Source organism: Micropterus salmoides, unplaced genomic scaffold (genome assembly GCF_014851395.1).
Source record: "Micropterus salmoides isolate LMB-PRFRI ecotype aquatic unplaced genomic scaffold, ASM1485139v1 Ms_hic_scaffold_15, whole genome shotgun sequence".
Taxonomy (NCBI): domain Eukaryota; kingdom Metazoa; phylum Chordata; class Actinopteri; order Centrarchiformes; family Centrarchidae; genus Micropterus; species Micropterus salmoides.
This window is the reverse complement of record NW_024040596.1, coordinates 23092946-23111996: the sequence shown is the minus strand read 5'-3', so window position 1 is coordinate 23111996 and position 19051 is coordinate 23092946. Positions and strand designations below refer to the sequence as shown.

Sequence of the window (19051 nt, the reverse complement as noted above, 5' to 3'; positions counted from 1 at the left end):
GTGACTGATGATCACTCCATTGTCTTCTGAATGAAAATACATTTTTCGGAATTTCATTTATATTAAAAGGGATAAGGCACATGAATACACATTTTACTACAAAGATGCCAGATTAAGCCAGAAGACTAATTTTCATCTGTAGTCCCCGGCAGGTCAATTCATTACAGAGATCAATATAATGAAAATACGACAGACAATAGAAAGAATAATACAATACAATAAACCACAATGAAATCACATATAAATATAAATGCAAGTGCAAGTAAATACGTTGTAAAATACAAGTTATAAAGAAACGCAGTTTAAAGTGCTATTAATGCAATAAAGTGCTATAATATGCGAATAAGTTCAATTCAACCTATTAAAAGTGCTATTCAGTGCAGTAAAGTGCTCCAGCTGAATGATCCCACAAGGTGCTTCACAATGGCCTTGAAGACTGGACACCTGTTGTTTATTGCCATTGTTTTTGAGATATGTATACACAATGCGATACCTGGGGAAATGGGTTTTCTTTGAAGATCGCTGACGGATCAAAACACAACAGTATGTGGTCTGAGAGTCTGGGACGCGCAACAGGGGGAATTGACAAAGATTCCAAAAATAGCTCAAGATAATTCCTGTTCTAGCGATCCTATTCAGGTCTGGCGGCACCCGAGAGACATATAACCTAGATATGATTTACACAAAAATAAAGAGTTCCCATAAATACCTTAAATCAATAATTAGTCACACATTGAAAGTTGCACCGACTTTAAATTCGATATACGAGTGAGAGCGTCTCAAAGCGAAAGCGGAAGTATGAAGAAGTTAATCCTCTCGCTTCAGGACGACACTTCCGGGTCTAGCCCCCTGTTCCTATCCTAACCTGACAGCCGTAGCCGCCGTCGTCCAGGACCAAAGACCTTTGAGGGTTGTAGTCATGTCGGCAGCTGCTCCGGGGACCAGCAAGGCGGCCCACAGTGATGTGGCCCCGAAAAAAAAGAAGGGACCCGGTGCCCTGGCCACGGCCTACCTGGTCATTTACAACGTTGTTATGACAGCGGGGTATGTAGCGTGTTTCCTCGTGCTAATGCTGCTGTGGTGAAGCGTCTGTGTATTCGTGTATGCGCTGTTGAGGAAGACATGAATGAATAATATGAGAAATATTTCCCCGTTGTAGTGTTACGGCGTTATTTTTTGGATTATGAATCTGGAAATTGTAATATAGTTATTATTGGAAACCATGCTAGCATGCTGTGAAGCTGTGAGTGTGCTTCCCCAGCGTCCAACGGTTTATACAGATTAACGGTAGATGAGCAACAGACAACCACCTGGCGTGCACATTCCTTTAAACAGCATACAATAAGGAAATATTAATTCAGATGGCTTATTATCTGCACTCAGTGTTTGTTTTGTTTTTTGTTTTTTTACACCAGAAAGTGTGGGGTTGCATTGTCATTATTTTAGCAGGGCAACGCTTTAATTTGAGTTGTATTAATTACAAAAGTTAAAATCAGACAAATGACATAACGTTAGACATTACAATGAAAAATATTGTGCAGGGAGAAGAAAAAGAGCCAGCTAAGGGCTTATTAAGGACCCCTTTATCACTGAAATTAGCTAACGTCAGTGGGATGTTGGAAGATTCAATGACTGGTTGAGTAAGAAGGAACCTGTGAATTTGTTTGAAACTAACACATGACATTATATGGAAAGTTTTCTTCAGAATTGTATCTTGTATGCAAAAATACATCTTTGGATTTCACATTTATATGAAAAAAATTGTAAGAAGTTAAGATGATTAATTAGAAGTTAATCAGGTTGTCCCAGTAACTCAAGTTCCTGTCAATAATGATTCTGACCCTCCTTATCTTACTATTCAACCGCTATACCATATGGTCCAGCAACTATAGTTATTATCATAATCAAAATTGGATGGATTTTATTGCATAGCATTTTGCAATTTAAATGATTACAGTTGGATTTGTGTTACAGCAGCAAGACGTCCATTTTATAACCGCCATTGCCTGGCCCAGATAATGAGAAATCTCTGTGTTGCACTGGTTTTTAGACTGTTGCACAACTGAATGGGGGTGTTGTTTGCTCGCTGTCCCAACCAGTTAGGTCACATACGTCTCAGTGCTGATGAGCCATAAAGTGCTTGCTTTGTATTGAGCACACATTAGGGTGTTGTAGACCCATATTTTTGCTGTTTAAATGCAGTGTCTGCATTCAGATGCTGTCATAGCAGCTAAGCAGGCATGCTCAGTTTCTGCCCAGTTGGCCCTGACATTTATATTCATCACTGCCTCCGACTGATTGAAGTGACATTCTTGGTGAAAGCAAAGTGTGAACTGAAACTTCAATCCTGCTAAGGTCTAATCTAGTAATGTAATGCATTACATTGCATTATTAGAATCATTTGTTTATTGTATCTGCTCAAACCCTTATCAGGCCACAGTCCTCTACCCATAAAATATGCCTACCTGGCTCAATATGAACTATGCACCTAGTTAGTTAATAGAGAAAAAGATTTATAAAAACGATTATTGGCTTCCAAACTAGATAGTAGATTAATGTTTTGAAAAATTAGTATGAGGTGGTTGATATAATTGACCAATTTTAGATTATTAATATCCGCATTTGAGTTTATGTTGGCTGCAGCTTCAAATGTTTTAAAGGCTGCATTTTTATGTACCTGACATAAATTTTTTCTTAAAAAAATATATTAAAGTATATAGTTTAAAAAAAATCTTTTATTTAAAATAATTGAATTTCAAATGAAGTGTACTTGTGTTCAAAATGTATTATTGAATTGTATTAACTTTTACTATCATCCTTGGTAATAAAGCTTGTTATTCAACTGTGAAATATCCTGTAATATAAAATATCATTTTCATCTGAACTTGTATATAAACAAATTAGAGGGACCCTTGACAAACAATTTTAGTGGTATATATTGTATATATTTTTCTTAAATGTGGAAAGCCCTTAAAAATCCAGTGTCTCTTGCCAAAATATCAGAATACATTTTCAATTTTTTCCTATAAGGAATTGTTATATTTATTATTATTATTATACCATATATTATACTTATTTTATAAACTCATCAGTTCTTAAACTTCTGTGGCTGGAGTTATCTGTCATATTGCACTCCCTGTCACTCCAGAATCCTTTATTCAAAACAGAAACCACACATGTCTAACACAGATTTCTGTTTCCATGATAAGATTGTCTGGTAGATCTCGTTCAGTTTTTGCAACAACAATACTGTGACCCCCCCCCCCCCCCCCCCCCCCCGCTCTCCAGGTGGCTGGTGATAGCTGTGGGTCTGGTCAGAGCTTACCTGGCCAGAGGAAGCTACCATGGGCTGTACTACTCCATAGAGAAGCCCCTGAAGTTCTTTCAGACTGGGGCTATTCTGGAGGTGAGATAAAGCACAAATATCTGGGCATTGTTGACAAAATCAAATATTACAATATATTTGATTAAATACGGTGTGTGTATTTATCTCAAAGACGACTATTATTGCTATCATCAGCGCACAAAATCCATTTTATGTTTGCAGCATTCAAGTCACCTTTTATTAAAGTGTTTCACGTAATGATTTCACAGCAGTGTTGATGCTTATAGTTACATTATTAAGTTGTCTAAGCAGACAGTTGGAAACCAACTGTGAGGATGTTGGTGTTTGCGTTCACATTGCTAAATGGATGAATGAATGAATCAGCAAAAACTGGTTTACTTATTAATCCCAGACTGTGTCAACTGCTAGAAAAATCATCAAGTCAATAAAAGCTGCCCAAGTCTTGGATTCAAGTCTGTATGTGTGGAGTGGCATAGGCCTGTTATCTGTACAGTGTTTGGTATGATCAGCGTGGTGACATGCCTGGCCACACCAAGTTAAAGGCATAGAATCCAAAAAATACTGGATAGTAATTGTAAGAATTCAAACTAATATAAATACAGTGGACGAAATTTACAGAGATAATCGAAGCCCCCTGCTGCTTCAAAACTAGCTAAGAGAATTGTCTAGTGCATTCACATGTGGTAATCATGCTCACGCACACACATACAAATAATTCAATAGGTGTTTCAGTGAGCCTGTCCAGACACACTGTAGCTCAGTGATAGTGTCAGTATCTCCCATTCATGAGATAATCTGTCCACAGACTGACCACTACCATCGCCTTGGCATTTAATTGATCTTAATAGTGTCAGTTGTTTTCGAGAATTAAAGTTTGACTGAAACATAACACATTATGTAGAATAAAGTCAGTTTTTGTATTATAGAGTTGTGCACATTAAAAAAAATCATCTTAAGTATGTCTTGAGAATATTAGTTCATCTTCAAATCAATAATAATAATAATAGTATATAAAAATTAGCATGATTTTACAGTATTAATCCAAAAGCAAGCCATATAAATTAAAATAAGCTGTCGTGTGTGCTCCACTTCCAGAGGCATATTGAATAACTTTCTGTTATCTTTTCCTTTCACAGATACTGCACTGTGCTCTAGGTGAGTCTCTCTTTAGCCTCCACCCTCACCTCCACTGCTTTCTGTTATCAGTAAAACATCAGTCTTGCACAGGACATTTCAGAGAGTATCACAGACCATTTTACCATTTATTAGTGTGGCACTGTTTCTCATTACAATTTGACTTGTCAAAATGTTAATTGCAGATATCTCTAATTACATTACATGGGGTTGTATGAAATCACACACTGCGGTTTTGTTTGATATGTGAATTCCACACATCTCCATTTTAAATATCCAAGAGACACACTTTTAACATGGCGGTGCAACATGGCGCGTCCATGGAAGGGTGGACCCGCGGTTATGTAGATAGAAATGGCTCATTCTGATGTCTTGTGCAGACTACACGACTTTCAGCTTTGGCCGATGGCTGTGCCGTTCACTATACACAACTTGCCGTCTTGAGTCGTTGTGGCATTCACACTACATGACTGATCGGTGTCAGGGGGTCACACACTACACGAGCTGACAGCAGCTGTGTCAGCCAACGCTGGTCTCCAAACCACGTTTTGTCAAGAAAACACACGGGAAATGGGAATGACGTGAACCTACACACGAAACAGCTGTTGTTTGTTATTATAAAGATAGCAATTATAAAGACAAAAAATAAGCGGCAAATCAGGCTAAAAATTGTGTAGTGTGAACTAGGCTTTATGTAATAAAAACATAACAGTTCATTATGTAATGTACCACTGAAAACAGAGTTATTATATTGCATTTCTGTCAATAGATCCTCAGAAATATTACACACTGGACCTTTAATTCAGGCAACCCCCCCAACAAGTCAATCATAATATTTTGGTGTTCATGTTGTTTCTCTTCTTTATTGTAATTGCCATACAGACCTAAGAACAGTGGTGCTGCCATTTTGGCAGTTACTTTGAATTTAGCACAGAGTCTACGCCAACCTTATTTAGGATTCCTAACTTAGGAAATTCTTCAGTTAGGATGTTTGCAATAGCTGAAATCCTGTCCTAAGATAAGAGGATTTTTTCTAAATATTTCTTTAATACCCATAACTCCAAAATGTCATCCTAAACTGAGATAAGATAGGATTTTAGACTTAGGATGTTTCTGTAATGAGGTTTGCAAAATTCCATATTATTTCTAAAGCCTTGCATCAGTTACATCATGCACAACCAATTTTACCATTCAAAATGATAATAACTGTAAGACTCTGAATGTATCATTTTGGCTAATCTAAGCAGAATCATAGAAATCTTGTTGTCATTTGGTATGTTTGAGGAGTTGAATGACACCACCAGTAATGTCATTATAGGTATCTTAAAAGTAATTTTTACTGGTCAAAATATGTTTGCAGATATCTCATAACTCATTGTGACAAGTCAGCAAATCTTACAGTGTGATTTTGACTGGTCTCATTATAATTATGACTGGTCAGATTGCATTTGTAGATGTATCTCAGATGTAAATATGTACAGACAAACAAAAGCTTTTCATAGCACAACTCACAGATCTAGGTTCCCCTCTACTGGCCAGTTGAAGACACTGCATCTAGAGCTCATACAGTACATTTACAGTATTATACATTTAAAACAAGCATAAAGAAGAGCATTAGCTCGAAACGCCTCTAGTGGATGTATTACACTTATTGTGCGGGCCTTTTTTCATGTTTTCTAATTAAACATTTGCCATTAAAATGTTGTCCAATTTATTTAGGCATAAACAAAGTATTTTACCGTTTTTTGGGAGACAGATTTTATTTCCTCCTGCAGTCAAGCACTCTATTCCACATGACAACCATTGTTTTTCTGACCAGTTTGTGTTGTGATGATTTAAAAAGGAAACTTTAACTGCAGAGGTCCATGTAAGCTGTTTTCCAAAAGTAAAACAGCAACAGAGGAAAAAAAGGAATTTAGGCCCAGAAAACCAACTCCTTCCAAAATAAATGACATTAGTCATTAGTAGGCATCCATTTCTCTTCTGGTCCCACTTTTAGTAACTGAACTCACATATTAGGCTTGTGAAACTTTCCGTTTTATTTTTCTAGGAACATTAAATACATATTTATATTTTTGTAAAAGCAGTGACTAAGAAATAGTCATCAGTGATTAGTCCTAATATCTAAACTGGAGCTGCAAATAACCTCACATTTCTGAATCAGAAGAGTTTCTATTCGATGAACCAAGATTAATTGGATTATCAAAAACAGATTGCAGATTCATTTTCTGTCTATAATCTATTGATTGATGTATTGTCTTGGCTATCTTAAGCATCTAAACATATAAAGATTGATCTAATGGTTAGAATAGACAAATCCAACTTTTACTTAAATTACACTTCCACAAAAAGAAAACACACACCCACTCACATAGTATATTCAGTATATATAATTCATATGTTCAGTGTGTGCAGTGACTACCAGTACTCTTGCATCCTTATATGTAAGCATTTGTGTTTTGTCTCATATCCCAGGAATCGTACCGTCCTCTGTGGTCCTAACTGGATTCCAGGTCATGTCCCGGGTCTTTCTCACCTGGGCCGTCACACACAGTGTCAGAGAGGTAAGATGGGTTTCGCTCTGTTTCCTTACTTACACACAATAAATAGTAAATCAGTAGTAAAACAGTATGACATGGCAGTGTAAATGTAAACATGGATTCATGTTGGAAAGTGACCAGCTGATGTACTGTTTGCCCTGTTAATAGATCGGAGAGGAGTAAATGTGTAAGTAAAGTCAGATGGTCTTGCTGTAGGGCTGAATTTTGGTGAATTTTTCTGTCATTCCCTTTTATGTCTGTGTGGAATCTTTATTTAGACTTATGTATGATCAGAAGTGTGCTTTTTTTTTTTTAACACCATATAAGCATCGGTTTTAATCTAATATCTGTGGATAGTGACCATCTGCCTGCAGTGTGATCTGATCTCTGAGCATCTGAAACAAACAGCATGGTTCTGCCATTAAAAAGTCTAGATTCGCCCACAACAGAGTAACTACCGCAGCATGATGCAAGCACGTCTTTCTCTCTGTCCTTCTTCACAATCATCGCTCGCGTGTGCTTCTGCAGGTGCAGAGTGAGGACAGTGTGCTGCTGTTTGTCACAGCCTGGACCGTGACAGAGATCATCCGCTACTCTTTCTACACCTTCAGCCTGCTCAATCACCTGCCTTACCTCATCAAATGGGCAAGGTAGGGAAATCAAAACCTAATGGGGGTGTCGGAGCAGTGAAACGGTGGTACCTCAGTCTACTCATTAGACACATGGGTGAACACTCATTTAAGAAATTGGTTATTCGGTAAGTACTGGGTCAATCATCAATACTTGAATACTGAATGAATTAAGTCAGTTGGTCAGAGTATTGACAAATGTTAACTTCTCTGATCAGATATTTCTTTATTTAAAGCCATGATTTTATCAGACACTAATGATTATTTACATTATTGACCATCCAAGGTTTCTTGCGCCCAAGGCAACATCTTCAGATTACTTGTTCTGATTGACCAACAGAGACGGGAAGCAAGAGATATTAAATTTACAATGAAATATGACAAAGAAAAGCAGCAAATACTCACACTTGATAAGTTGGAACCAGTAATACTTTGCCATTTTTGATTAACAAAAAAGTTGCTGATTATTTTTGTCAATAAAACAAATTGTTTGAGCTCCAACTGTATTTTAGTAAGACTTCATTTTATGATCTACAAAGTTCTGATGGCATTTCACACAATGTTTTGACATGTATTACACAAAATGATGAATCAGTTAATCAGATTATAGAATTGACAGATTAATTGATAATAAATATATAAAAAACTAAACTCTTGATAAAAATGTTGTAGTATTTAGTAGTGATGCTGAAACTCAGCAGTTTGTATTGGTACCTGTGTTGAAACATTTCAGACTATACCCGACTCTAAATTTCACTGAACAGTAATAATAATGATGTTGAACCTTCAAGGATAGTTTTATGGAATATTGTTTAACATTTGCAATTAAACCAACCAAGTGAAATATATTGTATTTGCTTTGTTATGCTTGTTAATTGTTGCAAAAGGTAATTTGTTATATTACTCTTTACATTACCTCATTTAAAACCTAAACAGATATGTAACTGTTTTTGTAGACAATATAATGAGATAGGTTCATGAGGCTTATGAATGTGACACTGTTACAGGAGAAATTATTGTTACAGTAGCACATCACTCTTTAGAGGTATTACTTCCAAAATTGATAGTTATTTTAAAAACAAATTCTTCAAATCTAAAGAAAATCTTGTGCAATTTCCCCATAACAATCTATATCTGTTCACCTTCTTAATGTGATTCATCTACATCTTCAACCAAGGCAACAGTTGTTACGTGCCTCCCTCCCCGCGGTCTTTGTTGCTAGGTAGCAAATGAGTCCATCGCTATATTGGTATTCGACTTTCTGTTTGAGTTGCACCCTGAGAGGCAGAAAAATTGGTTGTGCGTCTGTGGAACATTCTGTGAAGGATCAGAGGAGACAGTCGCTGGGTTTGGAGTGCTAGTTAGGGAAGAGGTTCAGCGTTTTATTTTCTCTCTTTTATGTTTATTCTCGCTGTAAAGAAAATGAGTTCAGGATCTCTCTTCCTCCTTCATCCTTCAACAGTTCTATGATTAGAAAAATTTTGAAGCATACAGAGGTTTTTTTTTTGGAATTTTCTCATCTGCAGCACATTGTATTGGTTCCTTTCTATATCAAAATATTTTGTTTTAGATGTAATAATCATCATATACATCATGGTATATGATTTCTGCTAGCTGTTTGATTTCATCACAACAGCTGCAGGACAACTTTGGGATTTTATTTGTGTTTTGTGATTTAAAACTGTGAATTCAGCCTTTTTTACTGAAATTTACTGAAATGATGGTGTTTACAAATTGATTTGTCAGTGTTGATGATTATTTACTTGAATCATTGCCTACCTGAGCACATTCTCAAGCATTCCTCATCTCTTTTATTGGTCTGTCTGACATTGCTTAAGTTTAGAGCTGCACTGGTTAACAATGCAGTACGTTGCGGCACAAACAGTAAAAAATCCAAATCAATGTCATGCATATGTCCTTCGGTGTGTTGCTGTTCATACCAGTATTGCAGAATCAATGAAAAATGAAGATGCATGATTTATTATTTCTCTGTCACAAACCCGTCTGCTGCAGGTACACCTTTTTCATTGTGCTGTATCCCATGGGAGTGACTGGAGAACTGCTGACTATCTATGCAGCGCTGCCAAACGTGCAGAAGACGGGCCTGTACTCTGTCACCCTCCCCAACAAGTACAATTTCTCTTTCGACTACTACACCTTCCTCATCCTCATCATGATCTCCTACATTCCCCGTAAGTCAACATGCAGATTTAACTTTTTTTCCCCCTTTTGTGATGACCGTAAACAGGCAGCGATGATATTGTGCTTCCAGCAAGAATTTACTTTGAATCATAAATTTACAGAAGTTCATTGCATTTGACAAAAAAGAAGACTTTCTTGAAATAATAACTTTGTTATCTCATTATTATGATTAGAACTGTGCAGATGTCAGCTGTAGTAGCTATGGTAGATGGCAACATACCCACCAGCCGTGTATGTGAGTGTGCCTGTTCCGTGTTTGTGTGGCAGCTCAAATTCTGTTTTGAAAATTTACTGAAACTTCGCATTGTTTTCATTAAGCATCTCACATTTTCCTCCTTGCCTTGGTACGTCCATGATTTGGAATCATAAATCTTCAGGATAAGTGTGAAGTTTTACCTCTAGTTGAAACATTTACAACCCTCGTGGATGTACTTTTGCGACCTTCACAGCAAATATGTGTCTGTTTGGGTCTTTCCACATTTTGTATGCAGTCGCGTCACTTGAGTTGAACACACCTTAATAGTCATCACCACTGACAATTAAATCAGGTAGTGTCATCACATAATGAGATATGATTATGAGATCATCTATCACATAATTAATAAATAATAGTTTTGTAATGATTATCAAAGTTACAAATTATGAAAGTCGCAATTGTTAGAAAACATTTCCATTTTTTTGTCTTGTTTTTTTTATTATTCAATAACGCGGCCATAAATTCTGCCTTTATTATATATATATATATATATATATAAATTTATTTTATAATGTTCAGTTTATGTTGACATAGTCAGAAATGTGTAAGTTCAATCGTGTGTTCATTATTGAGGTTATAGTTAAAGGTAGTGTTGTACTGGACTGGATATTACATTGACAGGTGTTTCTCATTTTTTAATATTCCCTGTTTGTACTTAATGCAGTCCAGTACAACACCATTACTAACTATGACCTCAATAATTAAGGTAACACCTTTTATGAAAGTGCAAAAAAACTGAACATTATAGGCATGAAAAAAAGACTTTATAGCAGAACAGTTGTAATGGTTTACCTTGTGATTGTACACTTTCACCTAATAAAGTGGCCACTGAGTGTGTAAAAAAAAAAACACAGAAAAAAAAGATTCTTTATGCTGTTGTTCTAGTGTGACTTAAAACTCACTCAGTCTGTTGGTAGCATACTGATCTTCCTCTGCCTCCCCCCCAGTCTTCCCCCAGCTTTACTTTCACATGATACGGCAGAGGAAGAAGGTTCTGGGCCACGTAGAGGACTACAGCAAAGTGGAGTGAGCCCAACCGCATTCAGACAGATCTGATCGAGGCACAAGAAACCAAAACAGCCAACAGAAGAGGAACAAAATTGCGTCTACTTACAGAAACGCAAAGCCCAGCCAGTTTTCAAAACTGCCAGAACCGCCCTGGCAGAAGAATCAATTATCAAGCAACTTTATTTTTTCCAACTATTTCCCAGGGTTGTGTAGGTGTTCACAAATCATGAACAAACTGGTGTAATTTTTTTGTTGTTTTTATTTATGAACAAACTGCAGTTACCTTTGTTTAGTCAGAGAGCTTGTAGCTGTAAAGAAACTGTATTTTGACTTGGATACAGTTGACCTGCCGTCTGATCAGTGAGCAGAACTCATCACAGCAAGGCATTAAACTGAATGATGCACTGATAGAATCGATAACCTCCTTTTAAATGTCACTATAGAAAATCCCTAAGATTTTTCTCCTCCCCATGGCTCGTATCTTGGTCTCTTTTAAGTAGCAGTTGTGCTTTACTACGATGTAGAAAGACTAATGTGAAGACTAGTACTGAAACTGGGTTGTCTGTAGGTTTTTCATCTACATGGTGTGTTTGTTGGTGCAAACTGTGGTCCAGATTTGTCTTTTTGTTTTTTGTTTTCTTTCATTCATTTCAGTCAAACGTTTAATTACATTCCTAATTTAATTCAATAAACATTTTTCATTCTGTGCTCTCATGGTTTTCTGTTTTTCTCTTGTGTTAGCTGATGTTTGCTTGGATGTGGTTTTGACTTTTGTTGCATTCTTAGTGGGCTTAGATCGATAATGTTGACTCTTTAAAAGCTTAGGTTTCCCAAGTTTCCCAGTGATGATTGTGATTGTTTTTCTTTTGATTTCATCATCGTTTGATGTTTAGGTGGTTTATACATTAATAATGTAAAGCAGCCAGTTTGTTTACCTGTCACAAATCCATTTAAGTGAGCCAACATTTCTTCCCTCTTTATGTGATGCATTTTCTTTCTATTTTATCTTTTAAAAATAACTCGTGTTAATTTTTTAGCTCCAATAAAGTGATACTTTGTAAAGCATTTAAATTAGAACATGCACACCTTCATTCATGTTTTATTAAGCTCTCATTAAGTCTTCATCCCATTACAAATTATTTAAAGAGGTCAGTGTGTCATTTAAGTGAGTTGTTAAATACATTTATTAAAAATTAAGACATTAAGTTATGGGACATTTAAGCAAAAGAGAACAGATAGTGCAGCGTAGAGTAGCAACCGTGTTTTCCGATGAAATATGTTTTGATATGTAACAAAACTGCATTGTAGCCCAAATATATGTTGGATGTTTAACTTTATGGACTTATTTTAAAATACAGAGTAATGACCCTATACTTTGTTTGGTAAAACTGGTGGCCATTAATTTTATATATAGCTATGTCAGCTGAAATACTATTTCTAAGTGACCCGTCCTTGTCGGTGTGGAACTAGTACTCCGGATGGAAGCAAACACACTAAAGTAAAAGTAAAATCAGTTAGTGAGCTTGTAGTCATGCCTTTTCAGTTATGTGCATCTAAAGAGTACAAAGAGAGCAGTGAATCAGACTAGTTCCACCTTTTCTTTACCTGATGAAAAGTGACACGTTTTGTTTGGAATGGTCATATTTGATGCAGCTTCTATGGTGTTAGCTTTTTTTCAACAATGTTAAATTTGTTGTAATGCTGACAGCTTGATATTCTGTCGGGCTCAGGGTGCAGCTGCTCTGTCAAAGAGTAACTTTACACCCGGCTGAAAAGCATTCTGTTGTTGACATGTTTTAGTTGAAACTGTCTGCTGCCCTTCAGAGTACATTTTTACACCCCTGCAGCAAAGTGAGAACCTCAACCACTTGAGGTCAGAAAAAAACCCACCAACATTTTCTGCTTAAGTTACTCTTTAAATGGTCTGTTCACCGAAATTAAAAAGACAAGATAAAGATAACGTATTTTCTCATACCTCTGGTGGTCTCTAGCCATGTAGACAGATTTTGAGATTTCTCCATCCCATTTGAGGAGTCTCCGTCCCAGTACATTGGAAGGTGAATAGAATTTAGTTATGGTAATCACAGTATTGGAAAATGACATATTTAAAGTTCAACAGCAACGTATATTACAAAGTAACAGTCCTTGTCTCTGGATCATTGCCAGACTCCCTTATAGAAAAAACTGTGTGCCCCGCCCCTTCCTGAATGGAACCACTGCTCTGGATAGTCCACCTAGCAAGCTGTCAATATTTTTTTTCTAGGGTTTTATTTCTTTTGAAGAGAGAAGTTTGAATGACACTTGTCCACAGTTAGGTCTGCGGATTATTGAGAGTGACCGGAATGCTAGATATTTTAATTTATATTTTTAGTGCCACAAAGAAAATACCATTCGCATTCAATGTACTGGATTGGAGACAGAAATCTCAGAAACTGATGAAAACCATGGTATCTCTAAATGTTTTTTTTTTATATTTGGTGAGCCTTAAATGCTTCCAAGCCCAGTGGCTACTGCCATGTATTCTTTAAAATGTCAGAAGCTAACATCCATCAGTGTGCATCTTTTAAGCATTTATTATCATTACTCCAAAACATACATATTGCTAAAGTCCTGCTCTCTGTTGTGATCATAAACAAACCTGTCTTACACACCTTTACTCTGTAGCAAAGTGAGCAGCTAGTGGCTGTAATGTCAAATCCAGCCTTTGTGCTCTTTCCCCCCTCTTTCCCATAAATGGTTGAGCATGATTTGAGATACTTGTTGGAAATGTCTTGCAGAAGCAGAAGTGCAGCTTATTGTAAAACTGCATGAAAGAGGAAATCTGGATGCCTGGAATGATGGTCTGTGTTACAACCTTAAAAAAGAAAAAGTCAAAAGCATGGCATATGTTACTCCAGAAATGGTTCTACTGAATAAAGTTTTGATACAAATGTTTTGCATGGGGCCAGCCGACTTTGTACAGGTATGAATAATGAGTATATATTTACAATAAACCTATAATATTGGAAGCATATTCACTATTGTTTATTATATAGATGTAACTTGCACCGATTGATGGTTAACAAGTGATAGCGTTCTGATAATTCAGGGGAAAAGTGGATGGTGTCTGTGCATTAAATTTTCCTGTACCAGTGACTCATTCACTCATACACCACGTAGGTGGGACCATTGTCTGTTTAGCAGACAATTTAGCAGCACTGGAAGGTTTCACCAGCTCAATACAAACTGACTCCAAAGTATCTTAAATCCCATTAGCTACACTGTTGTGCATTCAGGCTAATGAAAATGGATTTGATGCATGTAGCAGGCCTGGATATGCACTTCACTGAATGGCTGTGCCTTTGTGCTGCTGTTGAGATCAGATCACTTGCTTTTGATGTATAGCATCTATAGGTCAAGAGTGCAAATACTCGGCAGGCTCAGGTGCATTCAGGAGCAGCAGACAACACGCGACAACAACTCATTCTGTCATTGTCAGCCTGATTAAATGATGCAGAACGTATCACAAACAATCATAAATACTGTATGTATTGTACTCTAATAAAGTATATATACAGATAAAGAAAACAAAAAATCCAAATAGTATTTTCAGATATTGTTTATTTTATATGCCATGTTATGTATTAACTGTTGAAATGTGGATTAAAAATGATACAAAGGAAAAAGAAAACAATTAGAAAACAAGTAGATACAGTCAATACAGTCAAGGATGTGGAGTTCCAGAGGGAGGGGGCTGCAATGGTGAAATTTGGGGGTTATTTATTTACTTGAATTTGGCAGAGCTCCTTCAGAGGCACATAAGACATTATACAACTGTTGTCAAAGATTGAGTATGCCTTTCAAGATAAGCAATGCAAATCAGTTTAATTTAATTGGCCTCAATCGGCATGGGAAACAGATGCTTACATTTGCCAAAGCAAGTGTGAAAAAAACCCCACGTATATTAACAGAAGAATTGTGATCGTCAGTTAACTGACTAGTCCTGAGTGGATGCAGCGACACTGACTCTTCATTTACAGAAGATCAACCGTTTGTCTACAGCCACTCACTGTATGTTATGGCTACTATCACTAATGTTGGATATGACCTGAGGTTTTTTGTGCCAATACAGTACCAAATTTGGGTTCCAATACTGAAACACAACTTTTTTCACTTCCTTACTTAATGAAATATAAACATGTAAACATTTTTTTTCGTTTAACAAAAGTTCTCAAATGTTTTAAACAAGCAGTTGTACATGAATTTTGCCTAAAATAATAGGCAAAATGTTTTTGGACATCAGAATCTATCAGATCAAAGAATAAATAAACAGGATTGTAAATCTCTCAAAGCATTTCAGCCAGTTCAAAGAAAAGATACGTAGGTGGCCGAGAGTGAGTTCCACTTATTGCAGATACAGCATGCGCAATAGCAGATTGGATGGGACTGTGCGTGCGCATGTGCGTGTGTTTCATTGCACAATCCCCAGAGTGACTGTAAAGGTAGTTTCACCACCAGGATGAGTCACAACACTGCAGCGCTCATCATTCTCTCCCTTTTATGAAAGAAAAAATCATAGAACTCAGTCTTCCTCCTGTGTCTCAGAACGTACTAACAGCCTGCTGTGGGATTATTTGCCTTTGTCAGTTCTTGACGTCGTGATCCAGTACACACCTTGTTGTGCATCTTCACTTAATTCAGCCACTAGATCACACGTGTTGTGAATATCTGGGATGCCTGGTGCTATTTCAGACATCGCTAAATGGTTCATGCGGTTGATAATAATCAACACAGCGGAACACTAAAAATGTTTATTTTTGTGCAGATATTTGTCTGAATATTCACAATGCCTCAGATGTGATATTTGTCAGTGGACTGCATACAAAACTTGCCCTTGATTGGATTAATCAGTGTAGCCTGAGAATAAGACTGATTTTCCATTCCACTTAACCTCATTCATTCATTGTGATTATTCCTTTTTGAATCACTTAACAAAGTGTGGGCAGTGATTCTGAGGTCTGGAACCAGGGTAGAATCCAAACTCAGCTGCATATATCCTGGGTGTATTTCTCAGATATGGTGCATTTGGAGTTTAGGTTTTGCAGTGACAGCATATTTCAAATACAACCACATGGTTTATCAAGCACACCTGTGCACCCTTAGAAATGTAGAAAATATTTAAAAAGAAGACCAAAGAACAAAAACAACAGAGTGGAGCTTTCATGCACAACAAAAGGTAGACACACCACGGTAAACGGTATGTTTATTTAACCAAAATAAACCAAATTAAGTTAAAGATGTGCTAAGTTAAAGTTATTGAATGATGAAGCATGAACATCTGTTGTTTCAGTAGTGTCTGCGCAGGATGACGGATGCATCGGTAAGTGTGTGTGTAGGGGTGTCGTAATGTACAGGAAAACAAGGTAAATACAACTAACACAATATATCCAAAACCAAAACCAAAGGTAGAGCCTCTGGAGAGAAACAGTGCAGTCAGTTAGCAGGGAGGTGTGTCACCTCAGCCCAGCAGCAGCAGCCTAAGAATGAGGACAAGGAGGTACAAATACTCTACAGGACAATGAGCCCAGGTGCCCAGAGTCACTGTAATCAGCCTCAGCTCTTCACCTGCAAGGGAGAGAGGGATTGGCCACGCCCACACATGACCCTACAGGGCATCACAGTAGCAGCAGGATGAACCACAGGCGTAGAGGTGAAATGCTCTCCAGCAGCATCCACTCAGTCTTCTGTTGCAGTGAGAACATCTGAAAAGGGAATGTGTTTAGTAGCATTCTTGGCTACAGAACCTCCCTCCCTGTGCCAAAGAATTAGGGTCCAAAAGCTACAATGGCATTGTTAGAGGCAACTTCTTAAGTTTTTGTATTCACAGAAGCCTGCTAAATCGCCGCTCTCAACCACAGTCTATAAGGTGAATTCATACAAGGAGCTTGGATGATATACTGTAGCTGACCTGAACTCAGCATACTTACATCTTTCTTAGAAATTATAGATGCTGTCATGTTGATAATGAAGGACCTGGATAAACCACCATATGTCCCTTGGTTACAACATCTGTGCCTAATGTTTTGCAGCTTCTATTTTATTTCCTTTCTCATCAGAAACTGCTGTCGCACAGGTGGGGTTCTTTCTTTCTCCTCTCCAACTTCCTCTAATTAATTCCTCTTTATTTTATGCACCTCTGTATGCTCATTAAATATGTGGGTGGAACTGATGCGTTTTAAATGTCTTTTTGTTTTCCTCTTGTCCTCACTAATCTCTTTCTGGCCTTCACACTCAAACTTTGTCCAGAGTTACTCACACATGCCTTCATTACTTCCTGCTTGGGCTACTGCAATGTGTGTCCTGTTTGAGGCACCCAGCAAAGTCCTGGAAAGGCTCCAATATGTACAGAACTCAGCTGCCAGGGTTCTCACTCACACCAGGCCCCAGCAGCACATCACCCCAACCCTTAGTCACCTTCACTGGCTCCCAGTCAAGTACCGCATCACCTACAAAATCCCTCCATGCCATACTCCCTCAGTACCTACTGGACCTTCTCCATCCTTACACCCCACCATAGAATCTGCTATCCATGGACAAGGGTTTGCTCTCCACTCCCCATACCAGACTGTGGACGTTTGGGGACAGATCAGTGTCAAAACAGTAACAGTGACTGACATGAAACACAGGGAGGGGAGAACGGCAGGACAACACAGGGAATGAGAGAGAGGCACAACAGGACCATGACACCCAGAGGCCTATTGTTTGGCCACTCCTTTTTTTTTAATAATATGAACACAACATGTATATTAGTAATTTGCTTTTAGCCTGGTTTCTATGTTTATCATTTTAAATAATTAGAATATAATCTGCAGTGTCTATCATCCTCATCTTAAACAAAGTCTGCTTAGATTGACTTTTCATTTAATTATTGACAAAGAGCAAGTCTTTTGCTGCATGTTCTAATATCTCTGATTTCTTGTTGATGCTTTTTCTGGGAAGAGGGATATTTGAGGATAAAGTCACTGAAAACAAAGTGTGTTTATTCTGTGAACTGAATGTTGTTATTGTAGTTATTTTTTCTTCCTAGCTGTTTTCCTTCCATCTTGGTCTTTAGTCTTCTGCTTAGCATGAGTGTACTCCACTGAATTAAGAAATCCTATGCACTGAACCCTTTTCTAGTTGTGTTGCTAATTTGAGTTTTTATGTAGATTTGCTACACTTAAATAAACTCATAAATTCACTCAAGGATGATGACCAACATGCCTTCTGCTTCTCAGATGATCCTGTATTTTTACACAGAAATAATTTACTTTTAAAATACAGTAAAGGGTCCATTCACTGAGATCACTACACATACAAATTTCTCCCACTCACCCCTAATGGGATCTTGCTGCCTCGCCATGCAATAGATTTGTTTTTTGGTTAAGTCCCGGTTTTGATATTCAGTTGAAAAACAGTCCCACTGAAAACTGTCCAGGTAGATCATTTCTGGAAAGATGCTGTTTCTTTTTTCAAATGTCTTACTTCAATGCTTGAGTGCCACAAACAAATTTATTCCTTTCAGATGTATCAGGGTGGCAGCAGAAGTCTTCGCAGCAGAGATCTCAAAACCACTGCAATAAAACTGGAACTAACAGGATGAGAAGTTTGATAAAATAACCCTTTAAATAACTGTAGTTTACATAGCCTGTGGCAAATTTGAGTGGAAATTGAAATAGGGGATGGTAATGAGAGCCGATGTGTGTGACTCTTTCAGTGTGTGTGTGTTTATGTATGTGTGCATCTTGTGAATGATGATAAACTGCTGCTGAACAAGTTCATTTAACATTCAGATGGTGACAGTAACAGTAGTAGCACAAGTAGTACTATCCCAGTTTGGTGTGGAACTTGACTTGCCAACACAGAGCCCTGACCTCAACATCATCCGACACCTTTGGGATGACTGAAACGCCAACTG

The 19051-nt window shown here is 37.5% G+C and overlaps 1 protein-coding gene across 1 annotated transcript; it reads left to right on the top strand.

Moving 5' to 3' along the window:
• The first annotated feature begins 841 nt into the window (after positions 1-841).
• Positions 842-11829, top strand: hacd2 (3-hydroxyacyl-CoA dehydratase 2). The gene is made up of 7 exons (XM_038721093.1): positions 842-1044; positions 3289-3406; positions 4483-4501; positions 6956-7044; positions 7549-7670; positions 9663-9841; positions 11055-11829. Exons 1-7 carry the CDS (start codon positions 920-922, stop codon positions 11135-11137), a joined length of 735 nt encoding a protein of 244 aa, XP_038577021.1. The 5' UTR covers positions 842-919; the 3' UTR covers positions 11138-11829.
• The last annotated feature ends 7222 nt before the right edge of the window (positions 11830-19051 follow it).